The 24,939-nt window shown below is 40.4% G+C and overlaps 1 protein-coding gene across 1 annotated transcript in view; it reads left to right on the top strand.

Moving 5' to 3' along the window:
• hydin (HYDIN axonemal central pair apparatus protein) overlaps positions 1–24,939 on the top strand; it is a 122,018-nt gene that overhangs the window by 36,249 nt on the left and 60,830 nt on the right. The window contains exons 17-26 of the mRNA XM_078168198.1: positions 853–1,017; positions 1,186–1,338; positions 5,930–6,168; positions 6,292–6,589; positions 6,719–6,862; positions 7,172–7,315; positions 11,575–11,667; positions 12,940–13,160; positions 21,497–21,665; positions 23,837–24,046. Coding sequence (XP_078024324.1) covers positions 853–1,017; positions 1,186–1,338; positions 5,930–6,168; positions 6,292–6,589; positions 6,719–6,862; positions 7,172–7,315; positions 11,575–11,667; positions 12,940–13,160; positions 21,497–21,665; positions 23,837–24,046 — 1,836 coding nt within the window. The remainder of the gene's footprint in view (positions 1–852; positions 1,018–1,185; positions 1,339–5,929; positions 6,169–6,291; positions 6,590–6,718; positions 6,863–7,171; positions 7,316–11,574; positions 11,668–12,939; positions 13,161–21,496; positions 21,666–23,836; positions 24,047–24,939) is intronic.

Raw genomic sequence — 24,939 nt, 5'->3', positions numbered from 1 at the left:
CAGCATCAGCAGCGTTGATGTGTTGCCACTTTTTTTCGTTTTCTTTTATTAGTGATCCCGCTGCTTTAGCCACCAAATAAAATCTTTCTTCAGTCCTCCACCTCCCGTTAAAGGGTCTCTAGCTCAGTCTCATGAGCTAGAGACCCTTTTTGGTTTGTTTCTCACCCGTTGCCATGACTCACACAATGAGAGAACACTCGCATGCCGGCTTATTTATATGCAGATCGCATTCATGAGGTGATTTGCATGACCATTTATGGTTGAACTAGGGTGTGTAGAGGGCGGAATATGAGGCGGATCTGGGTGCGCACAACTCAAGGAGGTCTGTGATTTATAAAGAGAACATTGCGTGCAAGTGTGCGTGCGCACGGTTTTATAAATCAGATTTTTTTTTGGCGCACGCCATTTTCAGCCTTTGGGCGCACGTCAACTTTTAGTATCAATCCTAAGCACTCTTTTATAAATGAGGCCCCTGGTATGTTTGTTTTGGAGAGGAAGAGACCTCTGTGGATAATTGGGTTTCCAGTAAAAACCTCCTGAACAAGAAACACTGAAGGAAATCTAACCGGGAGTAAACTGACTGCAATGATGGCATTGCTCCGTCTTTTATTAATGTTTTCATTGAGAACCCGAGCGACAAAAATATATGTTTAATAGCTGCTTGAAACTGCAAAATACTGGTGCAAATGGCTAACATTTAAATCAATGTCTGTCAACCGCCCACTTGTTCTGTGACAAGGGGAGGGAAAATACGGTACTTCTAAGACAATTTATCCTTTTGTTGTGAATCTATATGTACAGTAGATGTTCAAAAAAAATCTTATTCACTTTTTTTTTTTTTTTTTCCTTCAGAAAAACGAGGAGAGTCCTTCACTACTTTTTGGCAGTCCCACACCCAGAGGAGTGATTCTTCCTCACAGTTCAGAGGAGCTTCCTGTGGTTCTGCTGGCTAAGGCTGTTGGAAGGCAGCAGCACACTCTATGCATTGCTGTGTTTGGCAGCGTACAGCCACCCCTGGTCAGTGGATGTCTGTGTGTGTGCTTCTTAGTGTGAACTCTGAATATCTGTGATGCTGCTGGTTGTTAATGTAGGAGTAATTGTGATGTTTTTGTCTCAATTCAGGAGTAGTGCTTTTTTTACTCATCAAATTGTTCTTTGATCCACCTCTGTTTGGTTCTGCTCTAGGAGGTGGGCTTGTCATGTATTGGGCAGGGACCAGTGGTTCATGTTCAGAGCCCTCAGCTGGACTTTGGCACAATCCCGGTTCTGACGGACATAACTAGGTCCCTGCAGCTGTCAAACCAGTCACCTATTCCAGCCTACTTTACTGCGCGCATGGTACAAACACACCAACACAGACACACCTCTGAGCATACATATTAGCATTATTAGGCAGACATGCTCTTGCTAAAAATAGAATAAAACACTTATCACATGCATTAACATTAAGATGATCAAGGTAACTTTGCATGCACTCAGATGTAGCGGTAGGATGTTAGAGTCTCGGAAAACACAGAATTAAATGGTTTTAGTTGTGGATTAATGCATTCCCATAGAGCCATTCAGTGGCTAGATTTCTTGTCCAAACCCTCTGTCTGTCTCCCCTGCTCTTGTGACTAATTAATTTCCAGTCTGATTTGATAAGTAATTAATGAGGTAGTGGGTTCAATGCTTTGTTAGCTTTAGAAATAATTAGTTGCCAGTTCAATATCTGATTAAGTGATTTTCCTTAGAGTGCATTCCCTTTATGAGCCGGTCAGATGTTGACTTTTTGTCAATTCAGGGTGACGTGAATGAAATTGGTTTATTTGATGTGGGAAGCTGATGTAACGATGCTAAACTTGGACTGTCTTAATGTTTCTGCTTTTGTAGCTTTTTATGCTTGAAATAGTAATTTTAATCTACAATATAACACAATACATTAAAATACAATGTACACTGTTTAATCGACATTTGAACTCTTCAACTAATGGTTCATCTGTTTGCACCTCCTACTCTGCAAATGACACTGTTTTCACTCAGCTTCAGTGCGCACTCATTTTTTTGGGAATATGTTTTCAGCCTAATTTAGCACAGTCCTTCCATCCTTCCACACAGCAAAACAATGTACGGTCATGCAACACTTTGTCCACCTTAATGTAAAATGGACAAGTTATAGAGCGTTAGTGTGCTGTCATCAAAACAAACAAGATGTGTCCTGCAATGACAACATAGTCCTTTTCAGTGAAGCAACAGTATGCATTAGCGTTTACACTATAAAAAAAATATGTGGTCAAATGTGTCCCAGACCATCTAGGCAAGTGGTTTGAGTGATCGGATCACAATGAGTCTTGTTGGTTGTTAACACTTTTATTTAGCACTGCTATCAGGTGTAAACAGAGTCTTAGGCTATGTTCACAAGCAAATGTGGCCCAAACCCAGTTTTTTGCACTCATGTGAGGCGTGGACACAGAAATTCAATTTTTTTCTGATCATGTCTGGATGCCACTTTCATACATCCATGGTTTTTCCACATCATAATTCACTGCTCAGGCGCACATGGTAAATGGGCCTGCATTTGTATAGTGTGTTTCTTGTCACCCGACCACTCAGAGCGCTTTTTACACTGCGAGTCACACTATGTACACTCCATACAGTGCAGAGCGGTCCATTGAAACAACAGAAGGCTGCCATAACCGTACCGCTGCTGTGATAGGCAGCCCCAGTCACCAGCCAATAGACTGACTGCAAGATGCTTTCTGACAAGTACAGTTTGCCTACATGCCATAACAGGGATACTTAAATGTAGCCCTTGACATTCTAAGGTTTGCAGGAACTTCCCCTCCATGAAACCCTCCAAATTTCGGCTCCTCTACTTCTGACTCCTCACCCAGCTGTGCCCACACCTCTCTCTCCACAGAACTACCAGCAGTAGCCGCCAGTAGAGCTGTTGGACCGACAGACCTTGATATTAAAAGCTTGTGTGGCTTATTATTACTAGCCATGAGCCAGAATGATGTCTTCAAACATTCCTACTATAGTGATCATTAGGAAGATAAAGCTTGCAGTGGTATGTCATTAATTTTTTCACTGAATGCCTGTTTCGCAAATGTGCCATTTTTACTGTTGTGACGTGTTTCAGGGAGGAGATCAATCTGCACTGATGTCAGTCATGGATAACTTCAAATATGAATGTGAGCAGTCCAGGCAGAAAGATCAAATCTGGGGAAATTATTCAAGTGAGCATTAAGCTCTGTAATATAAACATAGCCATAAAGACTCTTAAGATTGAATAATAATGTTCCACTTATTTGTCTTTGTTGTGCTTACTCAGTGTAAATGAAACTTAACTGTGACCTACGATGTACAGTCCAGCATATCAGTGTTTCACATAGCTTCTGAAAGCCCTTTTCTCGCTGTGCATCTTTTTATCACGGAGAATCCACTGGGAACAAACTTGTGACTGGAGCTATGACTCAATACGTCCCAAGCTGGCATTGACAAGACCATGCACGTGCCCTTAAACAAACACACACATAGGCAAGCCCAGTGTAACTGCAGTTGCATGACCCCGTCCTCTCCTCTGAGGCAGTATTGAGGGAAGGAGTTTCCCCCCGCGCCCTCAAGCATCAATCGATGCAGATTCTCCTTGAATTACATTACATCTCGCTCAATAGGCTGGCAGAGAGCCACACAAATAGACCTGATGACTTAAGATTGCGGGGATATTGTGGAAGGTATCCACACGCGCTTGTCGTCTAAGTGACCATCTGTTAGAAAGTAACCACGACTCCATCCCTAATCCAACCTCGGGCTTATTGATTATTGTATACAGTGTCAAGGATTGTAGACAGCCAGAGTGTGTAATGTGAAGAGTAGTGTCAGCATAGCACACCAAACACTTAACCTCACATGCAGATTTTTTCTGTAATCTGTTTTTCTTTTCTATTGTCAGAATATCAACAGATACAGAGCTAGAAATAGAAACTTCATGACAACACATCTACATGACTACATCTACATTTATTGGTTGGAAAATGTCAATATTTTAGTCCCGTTTTTGGCTGGAAACCAGAAACATGAGCCCTGTGAGATTCACATTACAATATATTGATCATGTTTTGCTGTATAATTTTTGACAGGGGCACTGGCTACACTAGTCGCTTCAACATCAATGCAGGATTTCTGCAGATTGGTGTACTGTTGACTGTTTTACAGCATACAGCACCGATTTGGATTCAAAGCCCTTCTGACTTGTGCCGCATTTGAAAGCAATCAATGCTAATCAAGCTGTGGGATGCAGGAGGTTTTGATGTGATTATTGAGATTCTAGTCATTTTGCTCCGCTCTTTGGGGAGTCAACCCCCTGCTCTTTCTCCTCTTCTGACTCTACCCACCCCTTTGCTGTGATCACCCTTGCATCGACCCACACCAACTTCACTTTCACCGGCTCCTTTGTTTGATCATACAAACACTGAGAAAGTGATCTATGACTCCTAAAGTCACTCGCTGATCAAGTGTTGCCTGCTTGTGCGGCAACTTTCCTCAAATGCCTCTTTTTCTGCAGGACGTCCCTCTCAGACTAAATCATCATATTTCATTTGCCCAATATTATTTTTAGTACAGTCTCTGCTTTAGTAAGGTAACCCGAATGTCAATTGCAGTATTTAAGCAAAGACGTTCTCCTCCATTGATAAACTATCTACCGTGATGTCCTATCGGCATTGAAAGTGGGCAAGCTTCACTGCATCTGTAGGAAGCTCATTCTCAAAATCCCAATTAAAGTTTAGGTTCCAGCCATTCATCAACAGAGTTGCTGTATCGAGCACTGATTGTGATTCCAACCATTGCTTGGTCAGATATATACAGTACAGTGAGCACAGTGAAGGGCTTTGTTGATGGACTGGAGACGAACATTAGATTTACATCTTTTTCTCATTACATTGAACTTGATTCCAATAAATGCAATCCAACAATCCACAGAGCTGGGAAATAGAGTAAATACTGAGTTTGTCTTGCAGCAGTCCCATTTTATAGTCACATCAAAGAGAGTGTAGATGCGAGACAAATAACATTTTGAAACAATCCATGTGTCAGGTTTTTGTATATTTTAAAACAGATTTTAACATGGGATACATTCATCTTAACTCCTTCTATACAACTATAAATCTATATATCGTTCTCTACCATTATCATAATCTTACACTCATAGAAATAAAGGTGCTAGCTAGAACCATACAGGATTCTTTGGCTGTACCCATAGAAGAAACCCTTTTTTGTTTACGGTAGAACTTTTTACAAAGGTTCCACCTGGAACCCTACCAGAGGTTTATTGTATGGCATGAAATGATGGTAAATATATCAATTGTGGTAATGTGGTAAAGATTTAAATATTTGATGGTGCAGAGAACATCTATGCTTTAACACTCAGTGAACTCTTAATGAAAAGGGTTTTTAATGGAACCCTTACTCTTACAGTGAACCTTTTAGGAAACCTTTCTTCAAAAAGTTCTCCAGAAGCAAATGGTTCTGGGTAGAACCTCACCCCCTCAGGAAGCAAGAACCCTTTTGGAAGTCTTATTTCTAACAGTTAAGTAGGGAGGTATTTCATCTTACTTATGTCAAGCAGGGAGCCACTTCTCTACTTATACATCTAGGATCTCATACTACAACGAAATATTGATGTGATTATGCAGCTATATGATATACACATCTATCTTTCCTGGTCCATCCATAGCATAGGCCTCAATGGCGTGTGCAGTGCAGTTAGAGGAAAGTGCCCCCACAAGGGAGATATTTTCATGCATCACATTTCAGTCATGAAACTAGCTTCTGTAACTGTTCCCATGCTACTCCAGAGGTACAAAGGCAAGCATCCTGTCATGGCAAACACATCAGCTCATTGGGTTCAGACTGTAAAAGAACTCTGATTGTATTTCTGTTTCCTCAGAGCCATGGAAGGTCCTTTGGGCGAGTTGAGCCCAGTGAGGGGGAGGTGCCACCTGAGAGCCAGCTTGAGCTAAGAGTTGTGGCACATCTGAAGGACACGCTTCACTTCCAGGCCAGGCTGGATATATCCATTCTGGATGGTCAAATGCACTCTGTCCCTCTGTCAGCCACAGGCACTGGCACCACGATTGTCAGCGACAGGCCTTTTGCTCCCAGCCTTGATCTAGGCACATATTTCAGGTAGAATGAAAGAGATCACACTTATGGGTCAAATTTTGACTTCAGAATAATGATGTGGTGATTCAGAACTGTAGTACTGACTGTATGCCTTGCCTCCTTGCTGTCCTCTGTATGTCCTGTAAGCCATGGGTCATGCCAGTACCACTTCAAGCTGACCAACCATGGCCAGCAAATGCAACGGATATACTGGCGGACTGATGGCATCCTGCCCTCTACAAAAATTCGAAAGAGGGGAAACTTATCTGGCTGGACCGTCCTGCCCCCCATCTCTGCTCCTGGAAAGCGGGACATTCTGGGCCATGGATCTTTGCTCCCCTCTAGCAGAGAGAAGCCGGTGTTTAGTCTCAAACCATCTCGTGTTGAGCTTTCCCCAGGCTGCTCTGTTGACATGGTGCTGACGGGATCTTCAGATTCTCCCAAGGTGAGAAAGTTTGCATGCAAGCCATAAACTGAATAAACTCAAGTTCTGAATTTTGCAAGCAAAGCCAGTGTGAGTCCATTAGATACACATTACAGTACACGTACAGTTCATATGTTCTTGTCTTCTTAGGTTGTACGGGAGCGGCTGGTGTGCCATGGCATTGTGGGTCGCCAGGGTTGTAGTGAGCTTATCATGTCTGTAGATGTTACATGTCGCTTTGTGGCTCCTATGCTCAGCATTTCCTCCAAGCACCTGAAATTCTACATAGAAAAGGTTGGTCAAAAGGCTATATATATTTTTGTATTTAGTTCTGTAATGTATCTTGCAGAAACTTGTCCACACAATGTTTTCTAGTTGTTACAGGCATGTCGTAAGTCAGATGCCTTTTGGATATGATGTTGCAGGGATGTAAATAATTTAAAGGAATGGCTGAGAATTTTGGCATCTGTAATCTTTAGTGATGGCTGTTAAATTTTATCAGAGATCAGCATGTACAAAAGAAACAAGGAGCTTTTCATTTAAGATTCCTATCCCTCAAACATGTCTTTATATGGTTGAATTTATTTTGTATATGTCTTACAGGTCCCAGGACAGTGTCTAATGCCCCTGTATGAGAAGCTGATCTTGGAAAACGTGTCATCTCTGTCTCTGTCGGTGGAGCTCTCTCTTGTAGAGCCATTCTCTCTGTGTGAGGCCCAGGGAGCCCATAGCTCAGCCACAACAAAGGTCCACAACTCTCCCTTTTAGTTAGCTCTTCATTGTTATTTTTCTATTTTTATTTCTTCTTTATTTTATTTTAAGTTCCATAAGAATGAAACCTATCGACTTTGGTGGTATACAGACTGTTGCTCTAGCTCCACCATGAATTGAAACTGAACTTATATATTTTGTCATCTATCAGCATAGTGTTGTTTGTGAAATGAGTCACTTACTGAGGGTATTATAAGGATTTGCTAGAAATCCATTTAACTTAACTCTAGATTAAAGTTGTGTAACTAAATATATTCCCAAAAAATAACTAAATAAAAACACTGCCGTCATGCAGAGAATGACGGTATTGGGAAAATTAGTGGAAGGAGTTGTATGGTGGATGAAAAATGTGAGCATATACGAAAGTACTTTCTTCTGTCTAGATTTTGAGGCAACTTAAATCTACAGTGAACTTGTGAATTCGTTCATACTGGGGTTTTTTCTCTCTCTTAAATAATTTCACTTCTGTCTCTTTCTTATCTCTGTTCATTTTCTACCTCATTCAAATTTTCTTGCTGTCAGAGCTTCTTGTAGCTCAAGAACTAACCTTAGATTATCAACAGAAAGTACAATTCAGCAAAATAATAATGAAGACACATGTTCTGTGGTGTGTAGGTGCCAGGGGAAAAACCTAAGATTCACCCCAAGCGGCAAGTTTGCTTTGTTTTCTTAGCTTTTGCAGTCTCATAAATAAACATTAGAAACTAATACTCTCACACCTGTTCACCTTACTTAACAGGGCAATACAATTGTACACCTTCTAAATTTATTTCTGTCTGTCACCAAACTAAGTCTGTCTTAATTGTCTTTTAACTCATCGTGAAGCACACTTCACTCAAACTTGACAGAAATGGCAAAACTGTCTTGGTTAGTCTTGTAATTTGCTTAGTTAGTTAGTTTGTTAGCTTTGTTTTGATCAAACTAATAATAATAATTATTAAAAATAATAAATAATAATAATAATGCTAATCTCAGCTGTCTCTCTACTGTTGCTGGCCTACTGTTTACATACCTATACACTGGCCTCTAGTTTCCCGGCGCGGCGCAGGGTGGCGCAGGGTGGCAAACCCCACGCAGAGCTAGTTTCGAGCAGTGCAACCTGAGGTGCGCTCAGTTTGGTAGTTTGGCAGACCGAGGTGCGCTGAGATGGGTGTGGTGGCGCAACAGGGGGAGGTGTCGACAGATCCAGCTTGACGCAGTGACAGTTTTGTGCCAAAAGGTTTTGCTGAAGGTGTGCTAAAAGCTCGCCATCTGAAACCAGGTCTACTGTCAGTGCAGGGGGAGAACAGCCAGTGTAGTGGAAGTTTGGCTGACCGGCGGACAGTGCGCACACGTCACCAAAACCTCACAGGCAGGTTTCCAGAATATCAGGCACATTAACGATGCAATAAATAGCCACACAAACCACTATTCAATGCCACTATCTGCAATCAGAACAAACAAAGAAAAGTCCGCACACAGCTCCCTTTTTAGGTCCATTTATTCCATCATCATGGAGTGACGTTTCGGGCCACAGGTGCCCTTCTTCAGACACAAGAAGGTCAAGAGGGTCTGAAGAAGAGCACCTGTGGCCCGAAACGTCACTCCATGATGATGGAATAAATGGACCTATAAAGGGAGCTGAAGTGTGCTGACTTTTCTTTGTTTGTTTAGTTTAATTCTTTTAGTCCAGCACCTTCTTCACAGCCGCACGCGGCTGCTCTTTTTATATTCACTATCTGCAATCAGCACATAAATGTATCTCTATATCGACTGTCCTGTCACATCTGATGTCAGATCAAAGGGGATTGGCACCGTTTGGCACGTTTGGCACGCGTAATGGAAACCCAACCTGATTTGATTAACACAGCTGCAAACTAATGAGTTCACATCCCTCTCAGCCAACCACAAACAGCCACAGCATCAGATAGGGAGTATATATTCAGCATCTGCCATCTTAGAAAAGTTAAAAGAAAAGAAACAGAATGAGACTGCGAGAGAGAAAGAGAGAGAGTGCGCGCACGAGAGAAACGCAACATTGATTTACAATTGTGGTGACCTCCTCCCAGGCTACCTTTGCATCATCAGCCCATGGAGGTCTGCTCGCAGTTCCGTATATTCGGACACTGCGAGCTTGGACCTCCCGGACCAAAACATCAGTTTCCTCCTGGGAGAAGTTTGGCCGTCTGACGCTGCAGATGGCAAATTGAGTAAACTCTCATTACGCCATCGCGCGGCGCATTTAAGGGCGAGGAGAGGGGCTCATTTGATTGGTGTGATGTGAATCGGCTGTGTAGAACCCACTCCACGCCTTCTCTCCTCCCTCTTTCCGACTTGCGCAGGTAGGAGGGATGGAGGTGGGAAAGAGGAGTAGCTGTGCCAGCACACACGGTGTGCCAAACTTGCAAAATCCTCCTGGCCACACCCAGGTGCGCTGCGCCTCCGCCGCGCCTGGTCTGCAAAACTAGAGGCCATAGTCTTCACAAAGCGCAGTCTCCATGTCTCTCAGCTCAGTTGTATCAGTAGAGACTGACCTCTGGTGGTGTGTGCGTGCACTACATACAATGCATCCTCAATACAGCATTTCCGTTTGAATTTAAAACAAAGAGGAGCATCTCTATTTTTGACAGTATTGAAAATCAAGCTATTGTACATTTCTGAGTATGCTGATATTTCATAATACCGTGATACTGCCCAAGCCTAATGGACAGTGCCTTGCTCAAAGGCAGTAGCAGGAAAATGCTATACATGCATCCAACCAGGGATTGAGGCATCACGGACATCATTGCTAAATGAGTGTTGTTTATTGCATAGCTGCAACTTGATTTGCATTGAATGACTATCACTGCAATCCAGGGTTAACCTTAGCCCTGTGGTGTCTCCTATTCCAATACTCTACTGTATTTTATTTTGACCCTGAAACTGCTTTGGCATGATATGCATTTTGAAACTATGGAAATCCATCTCAGCCCCCTGGTTTGAGACCTGGTTTAAAGAACTGTTGGGAATTTTGCATGTTGAAAGACTGATGTATAAACTGTCAGTTCATCCTCAGAAGTTTTCCAGAATATGAAATCCGGTGTTACAGTACATCAAGGATTTATAGAACTCTCCCTTCTTTGTTTTATGTGTGCTTGTACTGCTTTTCTAGATAGGCAGTGAAAATAGCAAAATATCAACAAGTTTTGCCCAAATGTTTCTTCTTTTCTTTTCTTTTACCTTGGGGGAGGAGAGCAGGGGCAGGGTTTTTTGTAATTATTATAATTTATTGACTCATTTATTAATTTCATTATTGTTTGCCTACTTATTTTTTTGGTATTGTAGTGCTCCACCTGTTGTCAGTATGTCTTGTCTGCCTTGTTTTATTATGTATGCAAAACCAGTATAAATTAAATGTTCAAAAATCAAAAACGATAAAAACGTTCACCTTGTGGTGAGCGTAGTGTGTTAAATGAAAACCAGAGAAAGTGGACATTGTTTTGAGTGTGTACAGCCAACATAAATGCTGATGACTGATCAATATGTTTTAAGTTTGTATTTAAAAGGTTTAGAAACATGTTAGTATTACTTATTACTTCCACAAATAAGGCCACCTTTAGATTAGTTGATGTTTAAGGTACTAATACAGATTCAGTGTTGCTGTCCATCTTGTCTGTGTTAGACATGTGTTTCCACATTAGTAGCAACTGCAGTCAGATACACTCTTCGATGTTCCCTACCTTCCAAATGAGACCCACTGCTATCATCTGCTTGTTTTTTAACCTAATGTTTCAATGACTTGCACCCACCTAGACTGAAGTTCAGATATATATTAGAAGTTCAGTACATACCATTGCATACTACCCATGTTTTTTATTTTATCACAGCTCTCACTTCCATTCTGAGAGCTCATTTAAGTGCAGGATTGGAATCCACATAAAAATGGTTTTCAAGCCCCCGGCAGATCGCTGAGCGAAGTTAAAGAGTAGCAGGATATTTTGATAAGCCCAGGTCCCATGACAGGATTAAACTGTGGGAAGGTTTTTAAAAAGGTCGTGAACCTGTGCTTTGAGAGTCATCAGATAAAAAACATGCAGTGATTTTTCATCAAGCATGTATGACAAGATTATCATGAAATGAAAAAAGGTGAAGAAGCGCTCTTTTATGTTGATTAGTTTACCTACAAAGTCTGTGATCCTAACTATTGCAGAGTCAGCGCGAGCCCTTTGGTACCTTTATGATCTTTATTTTAACTCTTCTTCTCTTCTATTTTCCAGTCCATGGTTTTAGGTGACGGGAGGAAGGCTGAGTTGTGGGTATGCTTTAATCCATCTTACTGCCAGGATCGGGTGTCACGAGTCCTGGATGAGGTAATGCTTATTTTTTTGCTTTTCCTTTTTTTGGGTAAAATTTCTTACGTAATGCTTTTAATCTGGGAGCATATTGTGAACCTCTTAGCGCACCATATCTTAGTGCATATGGCAGTGGCTCCCAATATGAGTTTTATGACCTGCATTGGGTTCAAGAGATAATTATAGGGATAAAAAAAAGAAGGATATCTCCACAAAACAGTTTTTCTTTCTTCTCCAAATTTAACTTTTATCTTTCAAAGGCTGGATATTTTTACCTCCAAATCAAATAATTTCAGGCCATAACCAGTGACAAGGGGTCATGAGTAACATTGCTCTGTCATAGGCCTGGCGGTGTAACTTAAGTACATTTACTAAATTTGAGGTGTGAGTTTTATGCATTTTTATACTTTTTTACATAAACTCCCCTACAACAAATATTATACTTCTTACCCCACTACATTTGTCTGACATCTTTAGTTACTTTACAGATTACAATTTTTCATGCCCTTCCTTTCTGATATAAAAACAATGCATCCCTAAATCTGGTGATTTTGAATTTAAACTTTTCTGATAGATAAAATTATAAAGTGTTCTTTTATGGGTTGAGAAAATTCTGCTACGTCTTAAAGGTACAGTGTATATTATTTAGTTGCATCTAGCAGAGAAGTTGCAGATTGTAGCCAACTGAAACTTCTCCCATGTGGCAATCATGTAGGACAACTATGGTGGGCGACCCCACATCCTGATGGCCCTATCAAGAGCCAGTGTTTGGTTTGTCCGTTCTTCGCTACTGTAGAAACAACATGGTGGACTGTAGAAAAGGACTCAGTATGTAGATGTAAACAGCTTGTTGATGAAAACACAATAATTCTTAGTTTCAGGTGATTTGAAACTAACAAAAACATAGTTTTGAATATTATGTTAAATTTTGTCCAATATATCCCCCTAAATTCTACACACTGGACCTTTAACTTAAAAGAAAACAGCTGGAAAATGCATTGTCACAAAGTTGAAAACAGGGCTGTTTTTCTAAGCTCATGAAAAGTTAAATTTTAGAGATGTGTGGTTGTCACAGGACAATGACACAACAAACATATGATGATCTTGTAGACGATCAGAATTCTTCCTCCACCACCGCACCCTCCACCACCGCACAAGCTACAAATGACTGGAAATCACTGGCATTAAGTGAAAACAATCAGCGTTTACCTGCTTCTACCATTATAGTATTCATCTGTAGTATCAACTGTTCTGGACAAATACATGTCCTTCCTTGATATTTTTTTCCAGCTCCTTAAGGTACACTACCAGGGACACCCACAGCAAGACATGGTGGAGCTGCACGCTGAGGTCCACTTCCCCAACCTCCACTTTTCCTCCACCACAGTGGACTTTGGTTGTGTGCTGAACTGCACAGGGACTCGAAAAGAAATCTCTATCACCAACTGCTCCCCTCTGCCTGTGTCCTACCACTGGGCTTTCCTGGACGACCAGAAACATTTTACCATGAGGTATATTCACACTGAGAAATGTCCACACACAGTCATCAGGGTTACCATGAGTTCTTGAAATTTTTAAAAGTTTGTGAATTTGAGAAGAAAAAAAATCAAGGCCTTGAAAGTTTTAAGAAATAGACATTATCAGTGACAGTGCTTGAATTTGATGATTTGTGCAAAAGTAGAAATTGATGTTTTATATTGTCTGCCATCACTGTGACACAGCACAATTGATGAGTAGTCACACATTCACGCCTCTCTCTCTCTTTTAATTGTTGTCTGTGAGCTTCTGTAAAGCCTGCTAGCTCTCATTATAAAAATTGTCAGTGTTACAACAGTAATTAACCTTGATCCGTATGTCAAACTGTGCCGTGTTGGGTCCTTGAAATCGGGTTCTTTCATAGTACTTGAATTCGATATTTAGGAGGGTGTGGGAGCCCTGAGTCATATCAGGTAACTTTTCTACTTCTGTTTACACACACACCCTACACCTGATATAGCCTACACTAAAATATAGTAAGTAGTGTTCAGTTGCATACTGTATAATAACATACAGTATTGGTATAGCAGAGATGAAAGAGAGGGTGTACAGTACATAAGCCTTGTTTCCACCAAGTGTCCGGTTCAGTTCAGTTTGTTACACATTTTAATGGTTATTTTTGCATTTCCGTTGTGAAAAGTTGTGGATGGTACCAACAGAACTGTTTCATTTAATCCCTTTTTGTCACCCCCCTGTTGAGGTACCTAGCACACTGATCTGTCCAACCGTCACTCTTGCTCAGACTACAGCGGACTATAACCACTCTTCCTACAATGACAAGTTTACATAAATTAGTCAACTCTAACTAAGGATGTTTTGCTGCCTCTTTGTGCTGCTCAGAGGCTACCACCGGCAGCTACCATCAATTTTTAAGGTGGAATCGTTTCTTGCATCTTAATTTATGAGCTGATGTTGTGAATCATTCAACACACCTTAAATGTCATCATGACAACTTTGACCATTCCATTTGTTTTTATTGTCACTTTTGTGTCACATATGCTTTAGTGATGATTAGACTTCAAGTTTGTGCAAACTATAATATTCTATTTCCTCATTTGGAGAAAAAACAGTAGCGAAGCATTATTCCTCTACGCTTCGGAAGCACTACACCCCTGCTCTGCTCTAAACACTCCAATCTATTCTTTTTGTGCTGAATATGTTGCACAACCCTGTTTTGTGGACAGTCAGTGAGATCAGGGTGTCCACAGGGTCTTAAAAAGTATTAAAAGTTGATAAATCAAATGTTGGAAAATTAAGGCCCTTAAAAGCTATTAAAAAGTCTTAATCGTGATTTTATGTATGATTTTATGTATTACATTTTCTTGGCATTCAAGCTTTGACAAAAAGTATCCATTATGTATAATTTATTTTCCTCCTCGCGACTATTACAAACAACGATGTGTAGGTAGGCACACTCGGACTGCCACTCGGGGCCATGCGCATACCTGTGCGACATCACCCAGCGGCGCACGTCCAGGCGCCAAACAGAGGAGCAAAAGACAGTAAAAAATCCTTCTCATCTTATCTGAGTTCTGTTGTATGTTTGTGCTCCATAGATTTAATTGCAAACTACAACTGTTTAGTAAGTTAAAGATGCATTACTTCCATGCATCATTTAGGATGGCATAGATACATCCACAAGATGGTGCTTGAGGGCAGAATCAAAAGATTCTGACAACAATAAAAAGGCAACTGTGGAGGACGTCATAATAACGTACCTTTTAACAGAGGCAGCATTGTAGACAGTCATATCTTGCTTGAACTATGCTCCACTGCCCCCACAGTTTCTGGTGGTACTGCTCGGTTTCATCCGCATCTGTAAGCTTTCATAAAATAAGCACAAATATGGACGGAATGAATGGACAGAAGGCTCCATCAACCTCTATATATTTATCTAACCCTGAGCATAAATGAGCCTTAAGGGTATTATACCAAAAGCCTTTGGTGGAAACACAGCTATAGTTGAGCCAGAACCCTGCACTGCATTTTCACCTGAAAACATATTGTATGGTGACCGGGACAGAATTTAGTAAGTGAGGCGAAGAAAGTAAAGTTACCTGTGAGGCTTTGTTTTCATAAACTTTCATAAATTACATAGAGCATTTTTATTGTTACTTTCACTGGATTGGTTGACTACGGAAAGCTAAAGCACCCTTGCTCTGTAGAATGCTTGGTTCCTGTGTTGCACCTTTTTGCTTTATTATAGAACCAAAAAAATGTTTGGAACTGTAGGATCCTGAATAGACAAGATTCAGGGACAAGAACAGATAGGATCTCAGCCATATATTAAAACTGTCCAACGGGATGAGTCAGTACAGTAGCTATACATTGAACCCTCTGAATTGAAAGCCAAATCCATTATAAATTCTCTGGGGAAGACAAATCTACTGATTGTGTACTTAACGTTACATTGTGCCTCTCTCGAGCCTTTGCTTTGGCTCCTTTCCCTCGAAATGGACTGTGAATACTATAGTAGTCTGTCTGTCCATGGCCTTGAACCAAGTAACTGCTAAAGCTTTGCAAGATTTATCACCCTCCACTGTCTTTTTCCCTTCCCCCTCTTTCATCTATTGGTATTCTATCTTTTTACTCCATTCCTTGTACTCATCTTAGGGTTTTACATTGCCTATTTATCTTTTTTTTTCATATCCCTCCTTCCTCTCCTGCGGCTTCCCTGCCTCTTCTGCCTGTTCTCTGCTCTCTACCAAATTCTTATCAACCTTTTATTCTCTTCGTTTTCTTCACCCTTTCTCTCTTAGATTGTGACCTCGCTTAACAATCTGTCTCATAGGCTGTCCTGCTAATTAAATGGAGACCTCACTCTGTGTGCACACTCTCTCTCTAAAGTCTCTCTTTCTCCCTCACAAAACCTGCACTATCTAGCCATGTTCAGCTAATTACATCCCTATCAGTAATTACACCGCAGCCCTCGGAGAGGGGAATTTCAATAGAGCTAACTCTTTTCTATCCATCTATCCCACTGATAGATAGCGCTAGTACAATACATTTAAGTACTGTTACTTTTCAGTCTTTAGGATTCTATATCTATAAGAAGTAAACTGGAATACTTATGCCACCTTTTTATTGCACTGCAGCTTTTTGTATGCATGATTGATGGGATCCACTGACAACTTAATGACTGACTGATCACTCACAAGTAATGATTTCAGGTGTTTTAGAGGAAGTTGAATTTAGGCAGAGGTGTACAGGTGTAAAAAGGTTCTCAACAACTTTCCATGGTCAGTTGTGTTCAGCCTTCCAAACCTGTAATGTTACTTTTTCAAATAAGGATCAGAAACAGCCTTGAGTTTCCTAAGCTATAATGCTTGTACCTGCATTTTTATGCAGTGTAGCATCTAACCAGATAGTGTAAACAATAGCAAAAGACCTCTTAATGTCACTCATAATTAAATTTAAGACCAATTGTACAATAAACAAAATTGAAGGAAAAACAAAAAAACAAAACATGAAACAAGATATTTTCGTGTCTATGAGGCAAATTTTGCACTTCCTAGGATAAAGAGGGCATGACCCGCCCTACTCTGCTTTACTCTGCCTCTGATTGGTTTAGCCTGACATTCTTACCCTAACCCTAACCAATCTCAATCCACCTGCCTAAACCTGACCAATACAACCAAGGAAGGAAATGAGCACTAGGCAATCCAAGGGAGAATAGGGCGTGTCATGCATTTGCTATCCAAGGAAATGCTATACTATGATGCACCACTGTTGTACCACAAGGTCAACATGGGAAACAATGAATGCAAATTTTAGCAAAAAATAAATTAAAAAAATCCATCTCTAAAGCCCAATATTCATCCTACAACTTATTTTTGCCGTAGCACAATCAAGAAGAGGTGAATCTTGTTGAAATGACACTTGTCTAATGAATTACTAAGAATGAATGGAACGTCAAACGTTTGGAAAAAAGCAGAAGAAACAGTGGTGGAAGAAACATTCAGATCCTTTACTTAAAGTTAAAATGGTTAGAGAGAGGTTATTATTTTCAATAATTTGACACATTTCAGAGGGAAAGTATGCATGGGTGGGGTTCAGTTATGACAGAGATTCAAATCAAATCCTTAAGAGTTGACTGGCATGTGAAAAAGTGAGCCTGGCTTAGTGAAGGTAGCAGCATGCTGAGGTGTATTGAAATGCAGAGCTTGTCCTCCACCACATCTCCCTCTCCCATGTTATTAGTGTAAGAGGAAGAGAATGGGGGTTAGTTTTTTAGACCTCAACCACATTATTCAGAAATGTAAACAAAGTTTTGACCCGATAAAATCTAAACACACACCTCTAATGTGATACTGTTCTACTAGCCACTAGCAAACGTCAAGTGCTATTTACATGATGGGTGGGGTTTGCTAGTCACCCCACACCACATTTGATTGGATACATCTATGTCATTGCCCCCAAGTTCAGGATGAGTCATCTAAAATATTTTTTAGAGAAAAGAGAGGGGTTTCGATATAAAAATACTTAAAAATGTTTTTTTGACACTTATTTAGCATCTAAACAACAATTAATGCAAGGACACAAGATTATAACCAATATATATATTTTTTTTTCATTGTGTCTTTAGGTAAAGGGAGCAAAACAACAATGTGAAATACTCCATCAGAGATAAAAGTTTTTAAAAGCTTACTTAAGTAAAAGTACAGAGGTACAATGAGAAAAATGTTCTTACAGTATCAAAACTAAAATTACTCAGCGGAAAGACTCCTGTTGGTGTGAAATGGATGTAATTTTAAACGTGGTTTTATTAAAATGTATAAAGAGCATTTTAATTTTGTAGCTCCTCAAGTTGGAGCTACTTTAGACTGTTAGGTGATTCAACTACGACTATAACAATACAGTATGTAAAAGCTTACTGTACAAAGTAGCTCATTAAATGTGCTGTCAAATGAATACTTAGTAATAAGTATGTTTCCTTCTGAAATATCATGAAGTATATTTATGAGGTAGCATAAAATGGCAGACTCAAAGTACAAGTTACCCCCAACTTGTATTTAAAAACAGTTCTTAAAGTAAATGTACCCAGTTAATTTCCACCACTGGGAATAAGGGAAGTAACTCATTGTGCACATAGACTGTACGAAAATAGTGGGTCTCATTCATGAAACGTGAGCAGAAGGAATTTGTGTGTAGACTGAAATTTACGTGCATGTCATCGCATCCATCAATATTTTAGTAGCTCCGATCTTTTCGTAGCTACTAACAAAATCTACTCCTGCTCCTGACCACTCGTAGTGCTTGTGTATTATGTATGTATGTATTTAGTAAGGCACATAAATATTGCTTGTCACTTTTGGAAATTACAATTTTAATTCATACACAACACAGATGCCTTTGAAACACGTAATCTAAACATGACAAAATATTAAAAATATAACACCTTTAGTTAAATTAGTTGGCAATTAGCAGGTTTAAGATCCAGATTAGGTTCATGATTGTGAATTATCTATGTAAATCGACTCAGTAGATTACACGTTCTTTCTACATGTTGAATGATGATAATAAAAATATCCGTAAGGACAGCCAAATCACAGCCTCTTCAGCCTCGGTGCCTGGGTTCAGCAGGGGCAGCAGGTGGTGGAGCCGCGAAGGAGCACGCGCCAGCTGAAAGAATTGAGACAACACGTTTTTTTTGTGGCTTTTTGATAATTTGAATGAATAAATCTGATTTGAAAAATGTTTAATTTACGTTGTATAAAACAGAGCTTTAGGCTATTAAGATTCAAATAATTTGAAGACGATGCATACAAACTGCTGTAGGCTATATGTTATCCGTATCATTTGTTAAAATAAATGTTAAATAGCTCTACATTCTGACAGCCATCACTGATTTAGAGTTTATCCATTACGCACAAAACATCTCTGGTTTCCCGTTCCCACTTCATTCAAAACCCCACAAATGAATCTTCTGTTTGTTTGGTGACCGCTGTATTTTTTTGTGTGTGTGCTTATGCGTTTCTTTGCCTCCAGTTTCATATCAAACCATTTACACTTCAACTCTGACATGGTTCTTTGTATCACGGAGACAACATTAACAGCATCTGTTACCTCCCTCCAGGCCTTCGCTTTGTCTGTCCCTGTCACACCACTACTAACTGAAGACAATAAAATGTTTTTTCTTAAGTCCACTTCACTTTCGATCTCCGCTTCGGAAACATTCTTTTTTCCTTCTCTGTCTTTCTTTCTTTGCGCCATGACTGACAGGTCGACTGGATGCACCTACACCTCCTTATATGGTGGTCATTGGCTATTCATGGGTGGGGATTTATGCTAATTGCTGATTACCGGGAGCGCGCTGTCACTTTACGATGGATTGGCATTCATGATCATACACACATGTTTACGATCAAATCTGAGTTTCCCGCGGCGTTCCTGAATCCGGAGTAGGTTTTTAGTAGAGTAGACTTTTATGTGCAAATCTACACACAGATTTACTCACTTTTCATGAATGAGACCCAATGGACGTAGCCATCGTGATGTCAGTCATTGATATGTGGACTGAGTTTGGCATTTTGACTGTAGCCATCTTGGATTTTTGGAGCCTCACAGACAGTCTCACAGACAGGCTGTCACTCAAAGAGGCCACACCCTAATTGTACCTAATTTTAAGCCGTATTAAAAAGTAAGCTGGTGAGTTATATAAGAATTTGACCCCCATGAAGTTGTCATGAATGGGAAAATTAGCTATGGAGACCGAAACCGTTTTTTTTGTACCAGGCTGTAAACATGTTTATGTCAAGTCAATGAGTCAATGTCCAACTACCTTTTTGAGCCAGCCTCCAGTGGCCATTCTGGGAACTGCAGTTTTTATACTTCCTTGTTGGCTTTTAAACAGCTTATTCACAATGGAAACAATGATTCGGAGTGAAACTAGTTATCCTTGTTGGTGCTTTTTTACTTGTTAAGCCTCTGACTAAAACTAAGTAGAGATATCAAAAGTTAAAACCAAGTGTGATACACACACACTCAAACTGACTTATTAACTGTAACCCCAGTAGTCATTTGTCTGTACCAGTGTGCTTTTCGTAGCATCAAAATGTTTCCCATCATGCCTGTTTTTTTTTTTATTTCAGCTGGAAGTGTGTTTGTGGTTCAGAAGCCTCTGGTGTGTAGAATTTTAGTGAGGCTGAACATAGGAGGACAGTCACACCCACCCATGAAGGAAAGAATAGATTGAAGAAAGAGAGAGACAGATATGAGAATGTCAGAGTAGGCTATTTCTGTTTTGAGCCGCGCTCTTGCAGAGTCATCATCTGCTGTCTCACCATCTGTTCCTCTGTCCGCACCAGTGGGTTTTAAACTCTTTCTAAAAGGCTTATTTTTTTCCACAGGGGGGCAAATGGTTTTTGTGGGCTCTTCTGAACTCTCATCCACCAAAAAAAAGCACCCTATTTTTGAAGACATTGACCTACAATACTTGCTCAACCCTACATCTCTCAAGGCTGGACATACTAATTTGTGAGTCTCCCCAGGGCCGGACATCAGGCCAGCTTGTCCCTTAAAACTGCATTCCATCACAGACTGACCATACAACAGTGCCCCCTGCTGGCTGCATTGCCACCATCCACTCATTATAAGCTGACACACCAGTTCTGTAGCATGCTTGGGAACTCTGACAAATGTGTGTGCAGACTTGAATGCTGCCTTACATATAAACAGGCTTACACACAGACATACACACACATACACAAACACATACGCACACTATAGCAATAACGTAGCCAGTGATGGGTGATTTAATATAGAACTTGTCCAGCCCAGCTTTGAGATGCCTTCACTCACTAAATCTCTTTCATTCTCTTCCATGTTTATTCAGCACTTCACTGCAATCTATCCTGACCTGTTTCCTGCTGCTTGCCTATTAAAATTCCTCTTAATTATAGAACACTCTGTTTAATTAACTTGATGGATGCACCCAGTCTGATCCCACAGGGAAGGAGAGAGTAGAACAGAGAGAGAAAATGAGAGTCAGAGTTCTTTGGGGTGTGGGTGCTAAAGATTTTCTTCTCCACTTGGGTATTGCGATATATGTTAATGATATATTGGATGTACAATAGATGCTTATGTAAGTTGCTGTGTACATGTGGTACACTGCTACCTCATGGACATCTTGAGGCCTTCAGTTATCTATTTCATGAAGCTGGAAAACGGTTTACTGTATGTGTTTTCTTGCCTCATGTCACTGATTATCCCTATGTTTCATTTATTGTGTGTCTGTTTATGCAGTGTTACTTTCATTTCCTCTCATCAAATAAATATTTAACTTCTATTTATTGTTACTTTGCACTCATAGAGAGACAGAGATGCTGGAGGCAAAGAAGGAGCGGAGAAGTCCAGACAGTGAGATTGAAGAAGGATGGAGTTCCTCTAGAACACTGTCTCCTGCCTTTTCAGTCCATCTCAGCCCCAGGCCAGGTGCGGATGAACAAAGCAGCACGCAGCACCCTGTGGGTGTGGAGGAGGTAGGCAAATGCTCACTTGTAAACAAATCAAGGTTTCCCTAGGTTTCCAGTTGGTCAGGGGAGAGAGAAAGCCCGCAGCTAAGGTGCAAGTCATTCTCTGTCTCTATGCTGCAGTGCTGTGGAGGTAGAAAACACGCAGGTGCCACACCCATGCACATAGTTTTGCATAATAAATTTAACCTTGGAGAGTCTGCCTTTGTATTATCAACATGCTCTTTGTTGTTATCACTGCCCTGATTTATAACCTATAATATTTTATTATGTCTCCATTGTTAAAGTGATCAGAATACTTATATCACATCTGCACAGATGTATTAGCGCTGCAACTATATCTATTTTCATCGTTGAGAAATCTATTGCCTAATCTTTGACCAAATAACTCAAATTTGTTTCTGGTCTATACTTTGTAAAAATATCAATGTTATAGAACTGTCTGACCAACAATCCAGAAAAATCAAGGAATTTGTATGTATTGATTAGGTCATTGATAGATCAACTAATTGTGTGTGCTAACTTAGTAGTACACACCACTAGTGCAAACTCTAGATAAAAGAAACTCTGAAACACTAGAGCTTAAAGGAATAGTAGAACATTTTTGGAAATGTGCATATTTGCTTTTTTTGCCAAGAGTCAGATGAGATGGTGAAAACCACAGTCATATCTGTCAGTTGGTATGAAGCTTGATCCAGGAGATTGTCAGGTAGTTAGTTGCTAAGTCTTAAAGGCTGTAAGCAGGGTGAAGAAGCTTGCCTGGCTCTATCAAAAGTAAGAAAAAAAACACTAATTAACATTTTATATCTTGTTTGTTCATTTCGTACAAAAGACAAAGTGTTAAAACAACAGGTTGTGGTTTTACTGGAACTACTTCTTTAACAAGAGCAGTGACTTTGGCTGCCTCGCAAAGCAGGCAAGACTCTCGAAAGTGACTTCACCTTACCAAGAAATAGTCCAGCACATTATTCCCGATAAAACCACAGTGCATCGTTTAACATTTTGTAAGGATAGGAACTGAGAGTGGAACTGACCTTCTCATTTCAAAAGATTGCATTCACACCAAATCAGGTGTTGCTGCAATTAGGCACTGTGGGAGTGTCAATTAAGATAGCTCATTTATGGGGGTGTGGTGACTGGACCCCAACTATGGAGAGCCAATTTCCCCATCTAAGCAACTAAGTATTTGTCTGCGGTAGGTTTATGATTATGTAGGTTTATGGTTGAAAAGATCTACAGAATTTCTTTTGATTATTGCTAGACCCACTGTAGTGGACTGCGGGTGTCTTCTGGTTTGATCACCTGTTACATGGTTTCATTTCTCCAAAAGTTGCTTCTGTTTCAACCTTTCACTGCAGGCCGTTGTGTTTTTTTTTTATGGCGACCCTTGCGGCCTCATCAGCCTGACACACTACCCACTTTTAAATGAATAGGAATACTGCCATTATCACTGCAGTGCCTGATTTGGTGTAGATGCAGCCTAAAGGCCTTTACACACTGAGTGTGTTTATTTAGTTTGTGTTTTGTAATCCGTCATCCAAAAAAAACCAAAACAAAACATTTGCACAGAAACCTTGCACACTAATTCAAAACAAAATGTAACCACGTATTTGCTCCCTTGCTTCTCTCCACTGGAGGTACTTCCCTTGCTGTCTCCATTCTCTCCATATGTTCTGTGTTTGGGACCATGGCTACCTAAAGGGGATGAGCTGTTCTCCCTCTTTGTGTCCACACTGTCGCTCTGTCTGTGTGTGGTCTTCATCCTTTGTTACATTCTCCTCTTCGTCATCATCATCATCCACCTGAATATTAGTAACTCTCTCTTGATGTAAATGTGTCCCGCAACCACACTTTTTTCACTGCGTCAACTCTCTAAAGGCTTTTGATGGATGCAAAAAAACAAGAATCGAACATGTTCCGAAAACTTTAATGAGTGCAAATTTGAGACACCAAGAGGTCTTATTTGCTTTAAGATGTACAACGATTTTGGATGAGAAAAACGGGTTCAGTGCGCAAAGGCATTAACTCAAGCCAAAAGACCGAATAGGTGCACGTCACATAATGCCAAATGATCCCTTTAATGGGAGTGTAACAGCAGCCTATTGGAAGAATCAGTAAGAAATGAATCTCATAAGAATCTTGTTAATCTTGCATGGTCCACTGGTTTTGTTTTTCTATAGGTGTTTGATATCTTGCCCATATACGGTCATCTGCAACCAGGGGAGCAGCAGCAGGTCATTTTCTCTTTCTACGGCCACGAAAATGTCAGCAGAGAGGTGTTCGCACAGTGCCACGTAGAGGAGGGGCCTACGTATGAAATCAAACTCAGAGGAGAAGCATCAGTAATCAGCTACAGCCTTGACTCTTCCCATATTGACTTTGGTCTGCAGGTATGTATACAGAGCTCCTTTACCCTGACTTTATCTTCTTAGTTCTTCATCCCAACTGCTCTACTGATCAAATGTTTGAGCTAAGTTTTTTTCGATCTTAATGGCAAGGATCAGGGTTATAGGTAGTGCAGGAGACTGCTTGATGTGGCAAAAGAGGCAGAATTCACCACTGCTTGATTTACTCATGTCTGGCAAACCTCTCCTTCACTATGTTTTCAGTTACATTGTCTTGTGTTAATTTGCCTCCTTGTTGTCCTGCTATCCTGCTTTTCTTGTCCTTGTTCCTCTCTGCTGTCTGTTTGCTCATCCATGTGTGACCCGATTCCTCATACAAAACTAATTAGATTTTTACAAAACTTGGGTGAGTTGCAAAATGACACTGACAGGCCTTGGGGGGAGTGTGACAGATCGGTTTGTGATTGTGGATGAGGATGTGTTTGCTGAATTACTGTTGTTTGTTTGTTTGATTATTTGCTTGTTTGCTTAGTGTTTTGACAGACAATCTAATTTTATCCCCCTCCCATTCCATTTCTAATGCTGAAGGACAGACTGTACGATTAGTGATTGTAAGTCATAAGGATACACATGGTATAAACACTGTTGAGAGTGGCATAAAGGTTTTTTTTTACCCACTAAAAAGACTGATGAGATGAATTACAGTAACTTTGAATGTCACTGTATAGTTTTTCACACTTTGGTCTTTTGCACTTCCACCCCCTCTTTAAGTATGCAAGCCATCCAGACCAGTTATCATTGATATTCAAAACAAGGACATATTGATTTTTGATTTAGTTGAAATGAGCGATTCAGCAGAACATTTCTCTGACCTTCCTGTCTGTTCAGCACTATTCTTTCTCTTGCTGTCTTTTCTCTCTCTCCCACTCCCTGTGTTG

The sequence above is a fragment of the Epinephelus lanceolatus genome, chromosome 5, assembly GCF_041903045.1.
Source record: "Epinephelus lanceolatus isolate andai-2023 chromosome 5, ASM4190304v1, whole genome shotgun sequence".
In the NCBI taxonomy this organism is placed as follows: Eukaryota; Metazoa; Chordata; class Actinopteri; order Perciformes; family Serranidae; genus Epinephelus; species Epinephelus lanceolatus.
Note: the sequence above shows the minus strand (reverse complement) of the source record. Positions and strands in the feature narration are given on the sequence as shown.